Consider the following 19,030-nt stretch of genomic DNA (forward strand, 5'->3'; position numbering starts at 1 on the left):
ATTCTTCCTATCTCTAACGTCGTCCCATCTCTAACATTGCAAGCCTCCAAACGTGCCTTTTTCTCGATAATAAATGGTGCAATAACGTCAACTGCGCTCGACCGCAAATTCAATTGCTTAAAAAATAAGAGACGTCTAACAATAAATATCAAGCCGTCGATGATGTTGATGCACCTTATGTTTATATTTGTTCTACCTATAGTCATTTCAAATATCTTGAGAAAGAGACACTTACGGAAATAAATATTTTTAAAAAAAATCTACATCAGCAATGCCTACCATCGTCTACCCACTTGCAGATGCAACAGCAAGAGCCACGCTAACATCAGCTACTCTAACACAAAAACACATTACTCGCTCCAGTAAACTACCGCAGATTTGCGCACCCACTATCGCCATCACATCACATCACCACATAATGCAAGCTGCTAGCTGCAGGCTGTCCTGTCCACACCGAATGCCCAGATAAACATTCGTCTCCACCGCTGTTCTCTCATCTGTCTCATCTGCAGCTCCCAGCCTCCAGCATCCAAGAAAAACATTAGAGAAAACAAAAGGGGGACGGGCTGAGGGCAACCAAGCAAATCAGACACCTCCCAACGGTCACCTCGCCCGGCGCCCGCCGTGTAGGTGTAGCCAGATCGCCGCCTCCTCCATCGTCACACCCCACCGCCGGCCGGAGGAGAAGGGGAAGGAAACAACCTCCGCCCCGATCGCCGCCATAAACTACCCCTTCCCCCACCCCTAGGAAAGCGCCACCGGATCCGACCCCCTCCTCCTCCTCGAGGCCCTCTCCACCCGTCTCCCTTTCTCCCCACCTCACGGAACCCCGTCACAGCCCCCGCCCCCGCCCGCCTTTTAATAGTTTCGCCGCACATGCGTCGCGCGAGTGCCGCCGGCTCCTCCCGACGCAGCAGCCGCGGCCGTACCAGCGATGTCGCGTAGCGGGGTGGAGGTGGTCGCCAGCAGGGGGTGCGCGCGGCTGGTGCTCCCCGGGATGCACCACCACAACCCCTCCTCTGCCGCGTCCGTCGCCTCCTCCTCTGCCTCGCGCGGCGGGGCCGCCGCCGCCGCCGCCGCCGCCGTCGATGGGCCCTTCTCGGGCCTTGTCATCTGCGTCACCGGGCTGTCCAAAGGTGCGCGCCTTAATTGCCTGTGGTTTTGCCGATGACGACGGTTGGAAAAGGTTGCCTGTTTGAGATGGTTTTTGGTGCTCTCGGTTGGTTGCTTTGGTTGCAGAGGCCAGGGCTCAGGTGAAGGAGGCGGCAGAGCGGCTGGGGGGCGAGTACAGCGGGAGCCTGCACCCCAAGTGCACGCACCTCGTGGTGCAGATATCCTTTTGCACACACTGTGTAGTCCATGTTCTAGTAGTATCTGTTTCCCCAACCCCTATTCAGGTTGCGGTGGTTCCTTAACACGCAGCACAACTTTGCTGGGCGCAAGTTCGAGCATGCACTGAAGCATGGTCCGAGGAACGGACTGTTCGTTGTTACGCTGGGTTGGTTTGTTGATTGTGTGCGGAGAAACAGTAAGCGCAAGCTCCCTGATCCTCCCGTGATCTTGACGTTTGGCTAAGATTGCTACTAATTTTAACCGGTGGTGTTTTGACTGAAGTGAGGTTGGATGAATCCTTGTATGCTATCAAGAACATTGGGGAGAATGGTTTGCCACTTGGGGAGTTCAACCGCTTTATTGGAGTTCCTGTTGATGAGAAGTCTTGCCTTCCACCGATGATTTTTCAAGACAAGGCGTGCTCAGATACGACCCGGAAGCATCCAACTCAGACTCCTAGGAAAGAAAGTGGCAATGATGAGCTGGTTTTTATGAATGACACAATCTACATTGACCATGGGATATCTGGTGAGATGAAGAAAAAGGTATTGTCCGACTAACTTCTTTCCTGCTTTCGTGATGGTTGCTGCATTACCAGAAACCACCAAACTGTAACTTCTAAGCATGAAAAGAGAAAATTCTGTTGTTTCTTTTGGTGGAATTGCTGCATCTTTTGGGTTGAAGAAACCGTTAATACTTCATGCTGACAGAATTTCTAATCAACTCCAATGGTGAAATGAGCTTTCTCTGAATTTCTTTAGTCCACAAGGATTACTGAACCCCATTCACTGCAGATATCTGATGCTGCTACAAGAGAAGGTGCAAAGTTGCTGGAGCACTGGTTTATTGGTTGTCCTGCCACTTATGTTGTGTGTGAGGATGCTTCTATTAGGAGATATGTAGGCCACTCGGACAACATTGTAACTGTAAGCAATGCTACATACTATCCTTGCATTTGTCTCGTAGGTGCTAATTACCAGAGGTGATACCTTTGTCTTAACATATTCTCCTTCCAATTTATCAGCCACTTTGGATCTTGAAAACAGTGAAGGAAAAAAACTTGCAACGTCTTGTCCATTTGTCTTCGGACCTAGCCAGGCATGTTGCCATGGTTCTGCAAAATGTCCGGACATCTGAAGAGGTTTGTTAGTGTTACTATATTGTACAGTTGTGCTCTTACTTGAGCTAATCATCCAAAAAAAACCTTTATGTGCTTTGATCACCTACCAAAAGACATGACCAACAAGTAGTTTTCATTTTTTGTATTTTATTAAGATATTTTTCTGCTTCTTTTTGGATGGGTATGAGAAATAACGAATTGATATCTGGCATATTACATGAGCAAACCCTACCTTACCTATCTTCATAATGGATAAGGTGGAGTACAGAGTAGAGCATATTTGATAACAGGCAGCTACCCTTCTGCAATGTGTTTAGTGAGAAAAGGACAAGATACTGCGGTATTGTGGTCCATGTAGAGCAGTAATGGATCTGAATCTTTTTTTCTCATTTTGCATGATGCACAATCCTTTGTATTTGGAATTGTAGGCTCTGTTTTTAGTTGGCAGTAAGTTGCTATTGCTTGATTACAAATGAAGTGACATTAGATCTTCTGTTCTTTTAGAATAGAAAACTTGGGAGTGTTCCTTCTATGAACTCCAGTGGACGTCCATCAACCCAAGAGGAGATTGATGAGGTCCATCAAGAGAGGCAAAAATTTGTTGAAGTTGCAAAGAAAGAAGTTCGAGACCGCCGTGCTCGTCGTATGCAGGTAAAAGTTACTTTAAGAAGTTGCAGATTTTGTTGGCATGCACATGGGCCCAAAACTTATAAGTGAATAAGGCAAAATAAGCCCACCTTATCTTTGATATGTGTTTAATCATTTATGTCATGAGGCAATGACTTATATTCATGCCTAATTAGTCCTTGTTTAACTTTTTTTGTGCATTAATCTGCATGTGGGGTATTCACACCTGGTATTAGCTCAGCTGGTCAGTATGACTGTTAAAGTGAAGTTGATTTATTGCCCAGAAAGGATTGTAGGATACAGTGAACACACAATTCTCTTCACCGCGTGCTGCACATTCCCTGATTCTATGATTAAATGCAGCACACATTTATTTTGGTTGATTCGTGATTTCATTTCCTCAAATGAGACTGACTAATATTTGGTTTCAAGCCAGTCATGTGAGGTGCCAATTCATCCGATCACACCGGCTACACTTTTGGATTCGATCTGCTGGACAATCTCTGAGCCAACTTCATCTGCGTCTATTTATACGGATTCTTCATGGTCTGATGATGCCAATGAGCAGCAAAGCACCACTTATTTTGATACAAATGGTGATGTGAGGGATCCAGATCAACCAACTGATAATTTTTCCCGCCCACTGAAAGAAAGGTGATTAATCATTGGAAATTAGGTTGGTCAAACCTCTTCCGAACTGCCATTCTAATTTGCTTTCTTTTGTTCTTTCAGTGAGCGAAGTGAGTTGATCTTCAAGAATCACTTTCTTACCATACTCTTTCCTATTGATCGTTTTGGAGAGCTTGGACCTTCCTCAAAGACATTCTATAACAATGGTGGTTTTACACGTATACAAGTGCTGGATCACATCTACAACTTCTACCAGGTATTTAGTTTCTTGGCTTAAGTACTGTCCCACCACAATACACACACAAGGGTAAACACATATCAGTTTGGATGAATTCTTTTTATCTTCTAAAACATTTAAAGCAGGAAAATTGTCTCTTTTTTGTAGGAGAACATGTCGACCGATGAGGTAGAGATGGCCTTGCATACAGATTCTCGGCATGCTGATCGACTTCGATCTTTATATTCAAGTGCTGAGTCAGCAGAGAAAGGACTTGTAGCTTTTAAAAGAATAGACTTCTTAGGAAGCAGAAGAAGTTTTGAGGCACTAAAGCGCCTCAACAGGGAGAATAATAGCAATGTATATGAGCTTGTGATTAGGGCATGAACGCACCACTCTCAGGTGCCATTCAGCGAAACTTATCTTTTGCTTTCCAAAAGAAAAAAAATCTATAGTGAGGAAGGGTGTACTATGTTTGCAGAACCAATATGTGGGAAATAAATCCATAGTTTATTGGAAATAGCTTTGTCAGATCTTTAAGGCGCAAACTTCTTGTGATTGTTATTTGAAACGAATAATACTCTGCCTCAATTCTGGATGGAAAGGCTGAAAAGTTACGTATAATGTATGCTAATGTGCCTGAATGAGAATGTTTTATTTTAAACGGTCCATTTTTTGAAGGTTACATTCGAATTTTTTTTTCTAGAAGTAATGCCGAAATTCCAGTTTATTTGTAGACTAGGACACCAGCGGCTAATCATACCACGAGCAACAAACATCTTATTTTATGTACACATACTACTGCTGTCCTCCAATTTAGGTTCGGCAACTGAAGCAGATAGACACTGTTTGTCTATGCAGAGAGATCTTAACATGGTAGCATCCGTTCTCCCATGTGACATCCACGTCTGCAGAAAACAAGATACATGCGCACCCCCTCCTGCCGGATTAACCAAAATTGATTCCCTGTGCTAGAGGTAGCTCGCTTCCATAGTTGATTGTGCTGTAAATGTGTAGAATGAGCGTTAGTAAAGCAAAAACAAAAAAAAAGGCAGAACCAGCACGTAAAGAATCTTGGACGTACTTAAAAGGTATTTTGACTTGAAAATTATCCTTAAGACAGAAAACTTACAACCTTGCAGTAATTATCTTCTAGAACAGATTAATATGTAATAGAGGATATTTTGATTTATGGATAACCCCATCCACAAAATGAGTAGGGCAATCAGAACAAATGGTACTAGTAACTCGTGCAGTTCTCCTTTTGCATATTTACCGCTTATCACATGCTAAGAACACTATCCAGCAAGATGTATCGCAGTTGGTAAAGTGCACAAGGTTAAAATGATATTAAGGCTGGACCCAAACAATAAACAACCAGGCTGGATACTGTAGACCAGGTCTGTGTCTCCAGCCTATCAACAAGTTAACTAGCCTGGCACAAGATAGTAGAGTATAACCTATGACATCTAAACAACCAACATTGCACTACCTGCTGTACAATCTTAAAATCAGGTGATGCGTGCATCATTCTAACGGTAAGCTATGGAGCTATTTTGCAACGATCCATATATCCACCACTCTAAAAATCATTATCTACAGTTGTACCATTTCAAATTCAACCACAGCCAAAATGTGTATACTCTTACCAAGTCGCCCTCCTCATGTACTGCTTCCAGGAATCACTTCCTGCTTCTCTTCCGCCACCGGTTGCTTTTTCTCCACCAAATGCTCCACCGATTTCAGCACCATTAGTAGGTATGTTCACATTCACTATACCACAGTCACTACCATGGGGCCTGTATAAGAAGAGAAGTAACAATGAGACGGTCGAATTGGCAATAATGCATTATATATGATTCATTTTGTGGCAGAGGAGTTTGGTTAAATGCTTGTGCCATGTATGGGAAATCCAGTAGAGCTTTTCTGGTATATCAGACTGAATATATGATATTGAAAACTTTTAATAAACATGAAGTTTGTCCTAGAAAATTGAATTGGCACATTAGTACGTTGTGCACAGCTACCAACAACAAGGAGGTAAACAGTAAACCAAATTTTCTCAAGTTATACCTTGTAAACCAAAGTAACTACCCTTCAACTAAGCAAAAACTAGAGTAGCATGCTAACAACAGATGAGCAATGCAACTCTCATTTGCTTTCCATAAAGGCAGAGACATCCTTTCACCTAAAATGCAATTACACTCTCTGGGTTGTTGAGCAGAAACTTACCCAAGCCACTTAAAAATAATTTCTGGCTTCTTTGTAAATATAGAGCTGCTCAATCCTTGAGGAACAGAATTATTTATTTCAATTGCTTCTTTCAAGGTCTGTACAAAACACAAACAACATTTATCATGGATTATGATGATGATCAGATACAGTGGTTCGCAATGGCAGCAAATCGAACAGATAAAACAAATACAAAAACATAGTATTGGACTATATGCTACCTGGAATTTCATCACATAAAGGACAGGGCCAAAGAGTTCCTCTTTCACAACTGGTGCAGAAGCTGAAATTTCCACAATCGTTGGCTGTACGAAGTTCCCTTCTGATTCGATGGCAGATCCTCCAAAAAGGATTTTCCCTCCCTGAATAGAATAGATCAAATTAAATTGTTAGAACTTCATGGCTTGTTTAAAGTAATGCACCATCTCACTCGTTACCAGTAAACTCAGAATTATTTCATGTCAATAGCTATTTATAGAGTGAGATTGTATCGGAGGTCAGAATAATTGTAGGAACCCAGTTGCTTAACCCAAAACCTAACATTAATTTAAAGCTTCACCTGAGATTTGATGGTCCGGACACCTTTCAAAAAGTTCTCTTTTGAAGCAGGAGTGTGCAGCGGTCCCAATAATGTGCCCTTCTCCAATGGATCCCCAATTCGGACTTGTTTATATACCTCAACAAGTTGATCAAGAAAAGTCTGATATATGCTTTCATGAAGAATCTGTAATAGAAGGATAAAGATAATTAGGAAAACTGAATACAAACCACAATACATAAAAAATAAATAATAAAAAAACAACGTACCAGCCTACGGCATGTAGTGCAGCGTTGTCCTGCTGTGCCAACAGCAGCGAACAACACAGAACGCACAGCTAGCTGAATATCTGCATCATCCATAACAATTATGGCATTGTTCCCGCTAAGTTCGAGAAGGCATTTACCAAATCTTGCATTAACTTGTTGCTGAACCATTAGACCCGCCTGCATTGAGAAACCAGTGTTGCATATTTTAAACAGATCAGCACAGTTCAATAGACATACACAATATTAAGCACTTCCTACAAGGAAGAGGATCCACAACACTTCCACAAGAGGACCCCAAACATCACATCAAGAATAAAAATAGATTGCATAAAGATCAACAACAGAATGATCTTAATCAAGGCGGGCTTATACTATCCATACAAGAAAAGTAGATCTAGCAAAAAAAAAAGATCAATCTCATGGTTGCTACACAATCTACACAACAACAGAACAAAAGAGTAGAGAAGTATGTGGAAGTTGAATACCCTTGTACTTCCAGTGAATGAAACCAAAGGTATCCTAGTGTCAAGAGAGATTGCTTGGCCAATTTCAGTGCCCCCACAAAAAGCTGTGAAAATTGCGCCTGGCAAGTTGTTCTTCTCCAATACACTAGCCACTATTTTAGTCATTGCAATAGTGATCAGTGGAGTAGTCGGGGCACCTTTCCTGCAATAATCACAACAACATTACACAAGGAAACTGCCCTACCTGCGGTACTGAATGAGTTTGTCGCCACTAAAACAGAAAAACCGGTAGTCTGTTGAACAGACAATATTCACTTAGGAATGTTTTTTCATAAGAAGATGGACATTGTTTTCCAATCTGAGAACCAAGATTGACTTCCCATTCTACCTATTATAATTGCTGATTTTTGAGCTAAATCGTCATATTTTCATCCAGCCAGGTCTGAAACAAACTTATGTTACTAAAACTCTAGAAGGTCACAAGTTGCAGAACATGCTGTCTAAGAAGTTCTTCCTGAGAGCTATATATTTTTTTTTGAAAGGTTCCTGAGAGCTATATTGCTTGAACTCCAGATGGCTAGGACATCACAACCCAAACATTTCATACAAGGTAACATGCCATACGATTGTTGCTTTCATACAAGACAAAGAAAGTTACTCTTTTATAAGGGCAGGGCCGGTAAACTTTCATAAGCAGGGACAAAGAGTAATAGATGAATTATCAGGAAGGCTGACTCAAAATTTCATTGAACGGTACGGTAAGATTTTTTGTACACATATATAACAGCACTATTCTCTTTATCAGAAGAGCAAACCATTCTTACCAGACAACACAATTTCCGCAGACCAAAGCAATGCAAGCATTCCAACCTACATGACACAAGAGAGACTATTGAAGTATTCATGGCTGTTAAGATTACATAACTATATGGTAGAAGTTGGCAACATATCATGCATTGTGCATGTCAGCAGAATATGTAGGTAAATTGGATAGCAAAATCATGAAAGTTATATTTAAAAGTATCCTGTGGGTGCAGTAATACCAGGTTACACCATCAACTGCCAATTGCTAAACTGTTCGGTACATTCCTATACAGTTTGAAAATACAAACTACATGGAGAGGTGATGCACCATGTTGATTTTAACCGCATAGATATTCTAGAAATGTAATGCACCAAATATATGAGCAATCAGAGACTTACCAAGCACAGCGCAAGGGAAATTAAATGCTGTTATAACACCAACAACTCCAAGAGGATTCCACACCTATTCAGATAAGCATAGTCATTAGCATGCTACATCCTGATATCTAGGAGTGAATATGCCACATGAGAAACTCGTAAAAAAAACTACCTCCATCATCATATGGTTCGGACCTGCAAAAAAACACAAAGTGGCATGTTAGCAGATGTCCCAATAAGGAAAGCTGGAATGGCTGAGTCTCTGAAGTAGCGATAAGGAAAAATTTTAATATGAATGAAGCTGCTGCAGATTAGCAGCTCTATTATTTTTCTTAAAAAAATGCAACATCTCAGCCAATTTCAACTAAGCATGTTTGATACGATAAACCGAGAAAGCTCGACCATCAGAAGTGCTGAAATATAAGATTTAGCATTTCTGAGAAACAAGACCTCTCCTGGCTCCTAAATAGTTGTAGATTATCAGAATCAGTTGCAATCAACATGATAAGATATTCAAATATGCAGCTTCATTGCAGATGATGTCGTTTTCAACTGACAATCCAAAACAAGATATAATGAAAGGAAAAAAGGTCTTACGTTCAGATGGTATAATGGACCCGTTTAATTGGCGACTTAGCCCCACAGCATAATCACACATGTCGATGATTTCCTACAAAAAGAGGACACACCAATGCCATCATGCACATACAAAGGAAACAAAACCAGATTTCATTTGAACTAATTTAATCATTCAGTTATCTTCACTAAAGGTTAACATCTTACACATATGGTTTGGTGGCACAAACTAGATTACTTTAGAGATAATGACAATACCAACTGCCTATTCAATACTACTGCGCATACGGGAATGGTGTGCTTTAGGCTGAGTTGCAGTTATAACAGATAAGGAAATGGTAAAAACACCATATAAATGATAATGTAGTATTCATGTTGAGAAGTACATTAACATTCTAAAACAAAAACACATATATGTGCTCTGAACTCAATGATAATACTTAGCTACTTATCCAGAGCGCATAAAGGTAATGCGAAAAGATTGTAATGAATGCACTACAAGCAACCATGATCATACCTGAACCTCCCCGATCCCTTCAGGAAGAATTTTGCCCATCTCAAGTGACACAAGCCTGCCGAGGTGATGGAGCTTTGCTCTCAGTGCGTCGCCAATTTGCCGAACAATCTCTCCCCGCTTCGGAGCTGGAATCTGGACACATTGGCAGGTCAATATGAGCACATAGCTAGGAGTCAAATCTAGGCATCAAATAACTTGATGGACCGGACAATTATTTTTTTTTTTGGCAGCCCACATGGTATCACCAACATTCTAGAGATGAAAATATTCCAAAATATGATAAACCCAGAGATGCATTGCCTCTAAAATTCCAGTGCAAATCTAGTCCACAAATGCTGACTGTATACCAGAGTTTCGTGTTCCTGAATCAAATCAAATTATTAACCCATATAACCTCATAGTATCACAAATAGTAATTCAAACTTCCCAGAAAACTAAAACCCAAAAGTGACCGAAAATTGCAGGTTTATGAAGCAAATCCAAATTCCGATTAAACGGGAGAGAGCGTTTTTCATTTCCACGGAATTAAATTTCACGAGCAGTAGCAACTAGCAACCACACATGCAAGCACTTCACCGTCCGAGCGTGTGGCCGTGAGGGATTGCAACAAAAATTGAGACAGCGAAACTCACCGCCATCCATGTCTTGGCGGCATCGAAGCTGGCGCGCATGCCCTCCTCGTAGTCGTTCACGGACGCCTCCACAACCTCCGCGATAACCTAGGGCGCAAAACCACCAGAGATACACGCTAAACACCCTCAAAATCCACCCAAAAAAAACAAACGCGAAAATCGCCGAAAACCGAGCGGATCGGGGCGGGCGGGGACGCACCTGGTTGTTGGTCGGGCTGGTGGAGGTGACGACGGGGCCCGAGCCGCCCCAGGCCCCGCAGGCGAAGGATCCCGGGTTGCGCGGCGCGAGGCCGAGCTCGGCGAGGAACTGGTGCTCCTCCTTCGCGAAGGCCCCCATTGCGTCGGCGTTCCTTCTGAAAGAGGAGTTCCGTACGACGCGAGCGGGGTCGGGAAGCGCGACGGAGGGGAGTGGCCGAGTGGGGGGGAGCGGCGCACGGTGGGGGTGGGGGTGGGGTTGTACTTGTAGAAGGAGGTGGAGTGGGGAGTGTGAACTGCTCCGGGAAGGGAAGGCGACGAAGGAGAGTTGGGCGCGGAGGAAGGGAAGTGTGGCGGAATGCGGGTGGCGCGGTACGGCTGGTTTGCTGAAAAGAAACTTTCTCTGGTTTGTTAATCGTCAGCTTCGTATTGGACGTCCGCGACGTGGCATTGACGCTGCACGCACGAAAGGTGCTAGGAGCAGATAGATCTGCCCGCATTTCTCGGAAAGATAATATTCCTAATTTTCCAGTAAAAGTTGCTTCACATGAGTAAATGGATTTTCTACTTGGAGATGCTAAGTTGGGTCGCTAGTTCTAAAATTTTCCTTTTAACGCGCATGGCATTATGCAGGATACATCGAAGCTCATCGCTACTACCATTGCACCCTGCCATGGTGCCAAAAAGACCCGACAGATGTGATCAAAACGCTGGGCTGTGACTGTCAGGATGACAGGGTGATCCACACCCCATGCCGACCGACGTGGCGTGCTGGGATCCTAATCCGAGGTCCCGTGCTTAACTTGGCCTCCGCGTCACGGGGTACATCATTTTTGCTGCGGCGTGGCACACTTCGCTCAAGCGAAGAGCGCTCTCCATTTGTGCGGCCACTGTTTCGACGCAATAGAGGAGCCCATTCTTTGTTGTGATCGCTCCAGCAGCGCGTGTCCCACACGGCATTGCAGAGAATGGAGAAAGACAGCACACTGCACACCCTTTATCCCCGCTTCCCTTTTGGTGTCGTCTCCGCTACTTCGTAAACCCTTTCTATTTCTGTGCGTCACTTCTTTTCGCTGAAGCTGATTTTGTACTTAGCCGGACGCCCGGACGCCTCGTGTTTATCGAGAAGTTCGGATAAATCCACACCATGATTCGCTAAAATTTTTGCTGCCTGCGCTAAGAAAAGTGGGGCAGAGCCGCAATTCGGCCCAACTGGGATCCATGGTAGGCCTTTAGATATCGAATAGCACCACGAAAAAAGAGCGATTGCCTTGATCCAAGGTGCACTGGGCCCAGACCTCGTTCCAGCCCAACGGGCACCGAGAAACCGCACCGCACCATTTGAGGAAAAACAAATGGCGCAGGCACAAGCACAGGCACAGGTAGAAGAACAACATGACCCACGACGCCACAGGCAGCACCGATGGCGGACGATGGAGCCCTTGCCCGTCGCGCGCACGCCACCCACCCTACCTTCCCCGACGAGTCGTCGCTGGCGGCGGCACGCGACCGGAGGAAGACAGAACTACAGAAGACTACCCCAGTACCAGCCGCGAACGAGCCCATGGGCACACGCATGGGCATAAGGGCATGTACAGCCTTGAGACTCCTTGTACAGATTTCAAGGCATATATTAAAAGACACTTAAGTACAGCTCAAGGTTTCTATAAGCTATCTTTTAATAAATGATTAAGAGTAGAGACTCCCAAAAAGACAAGTATTTATAGGGTTGTACATACTAGAGACTGGATGTTGTCTCTTACTCTTAAAAAGATGTGCAAAAGACCATCTCTTAGCGAAGAGCTTGCCTCTTAAAATTTTATTCATTTAGCCCCCTAACACCCCTCAGGAGTCGGCTGTAACAGCGGGCTATGCATGCCCCTAATGGCTCCAACTCTACCGAGCAGCGACCACCACCTCTCCGCCGGGCCGGCAGCGCGGGAGTACAACCCTGCACTTCCGCAGTACGCGTCGTGCTCGTGCGCCTGTACTGCGCGGCTGCCCGCCCGCGCGTCGTACCGTCCGATAGATAAGATAGGGCGCGCACGTACGCCTCCTCCCTCCGGGCCTAATTTACATGGGAGCCCCTAGCCTTTCCCGTCTGCGACGGCGAGACTGCGACGCTCATGCCTGATGAGCCTAGGTCCCCTTTGTTTTGGTGATTAGATCGCCATCACGGTCGTTTCTTTTTTTGTTTGACAAATTCGTTGCACGAAAAATTCCAAATGCCAATACAATAATTGGCTTCTAGAGTTGCATTCGCAGGATAAAACAGACCGGCTACCTTCCTCATAAACAACTAAACAAGCAAGCACTGCATTGTCCGACCAGAAGACATGCTCCGAACCTTGGAAGACGAGAATGATTGTACTCCTCCTGCTCTGCGCCGAAAGAAAAGTCAACTGGTAATCCTATGCACAACCCTAGGAGTAGGAAAGAAGAGGAAATGCACGGTAGGCCTCCTAACCTGTCCCCAACGGCCGCCGGACACGGCGTGGCGTGAGCGTAAATTGGGCCGAACGGCGTGCCCCATGCCGCCCCACGGAATAAAACCAGCCCTTTAAAATCTCGCCGGTCCCTTTCCTCGCCGGCAATCCTCCTCCTCCTCCCCCTCCGCGCTCCCCAATCGCCGCCCCCAATCCCTTCTCCGCCGCCGCTACCCCCCGGCCAGCCACCATGATGCACATGACCTTCTACTGGGGCACGTCCGCCACGATCCTCTTCGACGGCTGGCGCACGTCCACGTGGCCCGGCTACCTCCTCTCCCTCGCGGCCCTGCTCCTCGCCGCCGCCTTCTACCAGTACCTCGAGGCGCTCCGGATCCGCGTCAAGCTCGCCGCGGGAGGGGGCGCCGCCGCCAGCAAGTCGCCCCCCTCCATCCCGCCGCCCGCCAGCTCCGACCCGTCGCGGGCGCCGCTCCTCGCGCCCGCCCTCGCCGCCGCCGGGCGCTGGCCGGCGCGGGTCGCCGTCGCCGCCATGTTCGGGGTCAACTCCGGACTGGGTTACCTCCTCATGCTCGCCGTCATGTCCTTCAACGGCGGCGTGTTCATCGCCGTCGTCGTGGGGCTCGCGCTCGGGTACCTCGCCTTCCGCAGCAGCGACGGGGAGGATCTCGTCGTCGTCGACAACCCCTGCGCCTGCGCGTGAGGGCTGTACGGGACGGGGTCGCCGGCTTGCTCCCCCAGGTTTGCCCTCGTGGTGTTGTTGTATAACACAAGTATATCATAATAAAATCATGTACAAATTCAGCTGTGTGATTGGAGGATTTGGAGTGTTCATCTGCTCTGTTTGAGAGAAATTGTAAAGGATCAGGAATCGCCTTGTTTCTTCTAACAAATTGATGAATTGATTCCTTTCTGAACGAAGATTCGGGGGGGGGGGGGAATGGTCCTTTGGCAGTTAAACTCTAAGATCAAATTACGAAATGAAAACCTCTAGAACGGACAGATTATTTTTGTTTGCGTTGCGACCAATCCAAGAAACAGAGTGGCTCCTGCCACCAACTGCCGAAGCATAGCCACACCTGCTGGAAGGATTTGAAGCTTAGCTATTCGACAGAGGAGGAGCGTAGATCCGATCATTGGGAAGAGAGAATGCTTGTCCTCTATTGCTGAGTTGTAGCTGCCGGAGCTCCGTAGCTGCCTGCCTCTACGACTTGAGTACAAAAGCGGGGAGAGATGGGGAAACCGTTGTTCCTGTTTTGCGTAAAAGGGGAAATACTACTGTACTATGCAGCTCAGCCATTTGCGATGCCTGCTTCTTGCTAGCTGAAGGTCTGAAACTGAAAGAACAAAAAAGAAAAAATGAATATGGAGCAGATTTGTTCTTTTGCTGAACTGTAGCTGCCTGTCCCTACGACGGAGTACAAAAACGGGGAGTACTGTACTATGCAGCTCTGCTTGTGTTCATTCGGGATGCCTGCTTCTTGCTAGCTGAAGGTCTGAAACTGAAAGAACTAATGAATATTTAGCAGATTTGTTCAGAAATCATAGTAAAGTAAACAATTAAGTTATAGGAGCATGCTCGTTCATGCCTTTGCTATCTTTGTACGCATCGTGCTGACGCTGTTTTAGCTTGTCTGAATTGTGAAATGTGCTATTGATCCTTGGACTGGCCGTTGGCATTTGGCCAGCCTATGGCATGCCAAATGGTGGTGACTTTCGATGTCACGAGATGCCTCCTTTTTTAGGTTCGTTATAGATTGCCAAGAATCGGCATGGAAGATGACTTCCTTGTTAGACTTGATCATCCGTCCGATCCGTCAAAAGAAATCCGTTATATTTTTCCTTCGGTCCCAGCCGGCGAGCCCTACCTGACCTGATCATCGTCCTGGAATTTTCAGTTCGAGCCCGACCCGGCACGTGGTCTGGTCGGGTCGAGTAAAATCCAACATTTATGTATAATTTTCAGGTTGGATCGGATTTTCGGATTTTGGGTCAAAAATTTTAGCCCACGCTCAGCTTGAGTTTCATAGCGGGTTGATAATTTTGGTTCGAGCCCAACCCATACATTGGTCACGTCAGATCGGGTTGGGTTTTCTTTTTCGGACGGGTTGGGTGGGTTCGTCGGGTCGGGCGTGATTGGTCTATTCCTTGTTACTGCTCTATGCCGTTTGCTCAATGGATTCTCCTTGTTGGATAGAACACACACCACCACTTGTCCTCGATTAGGTTCTCTCATTGGCTTGCTCTAAGATATTTTCTGCTTGAGGACATCTGCATGAGAGCATCCGCAGTGTGCAAAATGCATACGATGCTCCAAATATCACATCATTGCCGAGGCTTGATTTTTCATTTTAGCCGCAACGTGCAAGTCCCGATGGTGGGTCCCAGTGCACAAATAAAGTTTCCTCATCAAGGTCATTCCACACTTTAGAATAAGTTTTCTCTTTTTACCTGGAGCTGCACGAGCTTCTTCCTCCCCATCTAAAATGTGTACAATATTATCTTCTGTTACATCAGCCGCAGACACTACTGCATCACCTCATACTTCGGAATCTGAAACTTAGGAGCTACTAGGAGCACTAGCCATTGCAACCGTAGAACAATTAATATGTTCAGATCAGTGATTCAATGCAGTGCAGCTAGAAGACCAAGCATAGTTAGCTAAAAGACCAAGCATATCTAGCACAGTAGTAACATTCTCATGCAAATCAAGCATATCAATGCAAATCAACCACACTGCTTTCACTAACTTAGCGGGTATTGAGAAGCACTACAATAAATCTGTTGATGTTGACATAAAGTTAGATCCAAACATAAAAGTACCTTGCTCAGTAAGTATTACATATCTGCTGTACATGAATAACTACATCTGTTGTACATAAATGAATAATTGAGTCCCTGTTCAGTTACACTTTAAAATTTAGCCTATCAACCAATCCATAGGATCAGTTTTGTGGCATAACATTTTCTGTGTCATAACTCATAGCTCTTCATAGCTAATCTAAAATTGTTTTTTGCCCAGTCTAACCCCTTATCTCTGCTTTCCAGATTGTGCATGGTAACCAATCGTGTACAGAACATGTCTTTTCATTCTTGTTACAAGCATGGTGAGTCTTCTAGAGATAGCAAGATCTAGCCCGTTTCTCTCGGTATACTGTGAATCTACATGGTGAGTTCATGAGGATGTGCTGGACAAAGAGCACCTAGGCGTGGGTGTCAGGCGGCCGGGGGCGCGGGCGTCGCCGGCACGTGGCCTAGGCTCCTAGGCACGACCGGCACTGGAGCCTGGGCTCGATCGGCGCTGGGTCCTGGGCGGGGCCGGCATGGGAGCCTGGGCTTGGCCGGCGCTGGGTCATGGGCTTGGCCGGCGTGGGAGGAGCCGAGGAGGAGGGAGGGGGACGACTGCGCGACGTGGAAGAGCCGGGGGGGGGGGAGACAGCTGGCGGCGGCGGGGATGGGTGGGTGGCGACGCCGCACAGCGGCACGGGGCGTTGGGGGCTCGGGGCCTGACTGCCTGAGTCGCCTGGCCTGACCGCCCGAGGAGGAGGGGGCAGGGGCGCTGGGTGGGGTGGCGCCTGGGAGTGGGAGTAACGGGGGTGGGGAAATAGAGGTGAAGTGAAACCCTAAAGATTATATATACAGGGGTACTCGGACCCACATGTCAGCGGGTTTGCGGGTTCGGGTATCAACTTTTCAAACCCGTTAGAAAATATCTATTGGGTTTAGAGCTGTACCCATATCCGTATCCGCAGGCACATATCCGGATCCGTATCCATGCCTACTGGATTTGGTATCTGCGGGTACACGGATATTTCGTAACGGTTGCTATCTTTAACGAGGACACGCAAGTAAAGAAACGGGAATTCCAAAGATAAACTGGCATATGTGACCAGGTCTGCTCGTGCTCGGCGTTGAGACGCCCATGACGCCAAATGCATTTTGATAAAGCCTGTTGCAAATACTGGGCTGCGCTTTCCGGCCTGAGATTGTACGAATCACTTGAGAGTTCGGAAGGGACAATCTCAGTGGACGGCCCAACGAGTTCTGAGAGGGCAGCGCTACTACTTCCATATTCTTTCCTCACTTTCTGTTGTCATCGCTGCCACATATTGTTCACGCATTTTTTTTAAAGCATACATGCCCATGCCCGAATATTCACTCTTATGGATACAACTAATAAAAAATTGATTTAAACTTGCACACCGTGGTAGCTCGTAGGTTGGACATGGTGAGCGTGTGAATGTATCAAGCGACGGAATCACAGACGTAGCTACGATCACAGCATAGGAAAAAGGATTTAAACTTCACTGTGTGCAAGAATAATGGGCAACTGTGTCCGGTGATCTAAGCAACGGCTGATTCATTCACATTCTCACCGTGTTCGATACGGTTTGACCTATCGCCATAGACGTGCCATTCAATTCTTATTTGCGAACGTCAAGATAGAAGTCTTCGACGGAAGAAGCTACCACGACAGAGGAATGGAACAGGAGCTGTATTTTCTGGAGAAAGAACGGGACAAAAGGATTTTCTGCAGAGTACAGATCAGGAGCGCATCGCCTGCACGACCATTTCCTGGGTACGTGCATGGACGCTCGCTTTCCGTAATCGTTTCATCACCATTCAAGGCACAAAAGAAAGGGAGGGAGGATTGTACAATCGCGACAGGCAGCTAGCCAGGATACGTGTGCGTGTGCGGCACACAGCGCGAACCAATCGCAGCAACCCGGGTCGCGTCGCGCGTGTCGATCAACGGATGTAGTAGTGCGAGTTGCACCGCAGCACGGCGCCGGCCACCGCCGCCGGCACGACCACCGGCTTCACCGCTGCCGCCACCGTCCCTCCGGTCCCGGCCTCGGCCATCCTCCTGGCCTTCATGGGCGCCTCCGCTGCCGCCGCGTCGGCGACGAGCTCCTTCACCATGTCCGCGTAGCGGTCCCTGAGCCGCGCGAGCGCGCGCCGGGACCTCAGAAGCAGCGCCCGGAGCCGGAGCCGCGGGAGGACGAGCCTCCCGAGGGCGAGCAGCCTGCCGCCGCGCCGCGGGGCGTCGTGGCCCGCGTTGCCGAGCCGCGCCACCGCCATCCTCCGCCGGCCGGACACCCGGAACCGCATGCTGCTCTTTGGCTTTAATTTGGCGGAACGCGGCCAGACGGAACGAGCACTCGCTGCCGCGCCCTGGCGCGGCGGACACGGGTGAGGATATGCTCATCCTTCTGGGCGGCTCGCCGCTGGGCCAACAAAGCGGGCAGGTTCACCAACCGATTGGTCGAGGCCGCTGTGGTTCGAGCATCAGCGTCGCGCTGACCGCCGACCGGTACCACCGGTGCATGCAGAGATTCAACTAATCGGGCGGCAACTGGCACTAAGAAACCACGCCAAACGTAACAATTGTTCCTAATATATGGCTTAGGAATTAGCAATTGATACAGCAGGTATGTTGACATGGTTATTAAACTGAGCAAAACATTTCGCATGAAGCTTATCCAAACGTGTTCTCTTAAAGATATCATCAGGACTCTGTTCCTGCACATTCAAAGACTGGGTTCTCTCTCCCTCCTCTGAACCAATCCAACACTATCGATCGTTTTGGGGGTCAGCCGGGCTGGCACTGGCTGATATCATGAGCATGTCAGCTGTTGTAGCACCAATGATACAAGGATCGATAGGATCATTGGACATGACAGCACGCCGCAGCACACAGAGCTAATGGAAGCCAGCACTAGGTGGTGAAGAAGCAACCGAAGCATTACGAGCGGCGAGCCGGCGACCAGCTCACCTCGCTCCCCCACCATTCCAATCAGTCGATCATGCATTATGGATGCATGGTCACACAGTTGAGAACGCACTATGGCATCGGCATGCGTAATGGAGCCAAAGGTGATCAGATCATCCCTATGGCATACGTGTCCCCCATGTCTCTGAAAATTGGCAACGCAGAGCTACTGGATCCCTGGCATTTCAGGCTCTTCTGGAGCCACTTACATTGGGGTTCACCTTTGATCCGAACCCCATAAATCGGTGGATTCATGTGTGTTTCTGATCATAGAGCTGACAA

The 19,030-nt window shown here is 46.9% G+C and overlaps 3 protein-coding genes across 3 annotated transcripts; 2 read left to right on the top strand and 1 right to left on the bottom strand.

Annotated features, from left to right (window-relative positions):
* Positions 1-458: 458 nt before the first annotated feature.
* LOC112879546 lies at positions 459-4,446 on the top strand. Its single transcript, XM_025943820.1, has 10 exons — positions 459-1,136; positions 1,240-1,331; positions 1,426-1,528; positions 1,615-1,877; positions 2,127-2,258; positions 2,357-2,473; positions 2,957-3,103; positions 3,516-3,733; positions 3,812-3,965; positions 4,095-4,446. The coding sequence occupies exons 1-10, from the start codon at positions 935-937 to the stop codon at positions 4,311-4,313; spliced, it is 1,647 nt and encodes a 548-aa protein (XP_025799605.1). The 5' UTR covers positions 459-934; the 3' UTR covers positions 4,314-4,446.
* Positions 4,447-4,563: 117 nt separating this feature from the next.
* Positions 4,564-10,858, bottom strand: LOC112879547 (aldehyde dehydrogenase family 7 member A1). The gene is made up of 14 exons (XM_025943821.1): positions 10,536-10,858; positions 10,337-10,423; positions 9,705-9,836; positions 9,209-9,281; positions 8,784-8,806; positions 8,633-8,696; positions 8,254-8,299; positions 7,451-7,631; positions 6,966-7,142; positions 6,718-6,882; positions 6,380-6,520; positions 6,159-6,256; positions 5,576-5,725; positions 4,564-4,929 (listed from the first exon to the last, which is right to left on the bottom strand). The coding sequence occupies exons 1-14, from the start codon at positions 10,671-10,673 to the stop codon at positions 4,875-4,877; spliced, it is 1,530 nt and encodes a 509-aa protein (XP_025799606.1). The 5' UTR covers positions 10,674-10,858; the 3' UTR covers positions 4,564-4,874.
* Positions 10,859-13,011: 2,153 nt separating this feature from the next.
* On the top strand, positions 13,012-13,836 carry LOC112879600 (copper transporter 5.1-like). The gene has a single exon (XM_025943939.1). It carries the CDS (start codon positions 13,208-13,210, stop codon positions 13,676-13,678), a length of 471 nt encoding a protein of 156 aa, XP_025799724.1. The 5' UTR covers positions 13,012-13,207; the 3' UTR covers positions 13,679-13,836.
* Positions 13,837-19,030: the final 5,194 nt, after the last annotated feature.

This window comes from Panicum hallii, chromosome 2 (genome assembly GCF_002211085.1).
Source record: "Panicum hallii strain FIL2 chromosome 2, PHallii_v3.1, whole genome shotgun sequence".
Taxonomy (NCBI): Eukaryota; Viridiplantae; Streptophyta; class Magnoliopsida; order Poales; family Poaceae; genus Panicum; species Panicum hallii.

Coding starts and splice junctions, on each gene's coding strand:
- LOC112879546 (XM_025943820.1), top strand. CDS start 935: ATGTCGCGTAGCGGGGTGGAGGTGGTCGCCAGCAGGGGGTGCGCGCGG. Junction 2,259..2,356: donor ACTCGGACAACATTGTAACT/GTAAGCAATGCT, acceptor CCAATTTATCAG/CCACTTTGGATCTTGAAAAC. Junction 3,966..4,094: donor ACATCTACAACTTCTACCAG/GTATTTAGTTTC, acceptor TCTTTTTTGTAG/GAGAACATGTCGACCGATGA.
- LOC112879547 (XM_025943821.1), bottom strand. CDS start 10,673: ATGGGGGCCTTCGCGAAGGAGGAGCACCAGTTCCTCGCCGAGCTCGGC. Junction 5,726..6,158: donor ATTATTTTTAAGTGGCTTGG/GTAAGTTTCTGC, acceptor CTTCTTATACAG/GCCCCATGGTAGTGACTGTG. Junction 4,930..5,575: donor TACATGAGGAGGGCGACTTG/GTAAGAGTATAC, acceptor ACACATTTACAG/CACAATCAACTATGGAAGCG.
- LOC112879600 (XM_025943939.1), top strand. CDS start 13,208: ATGATGCACATGACCTTCTACTGGGGCACGTCCGCCACGATCCTCTTC.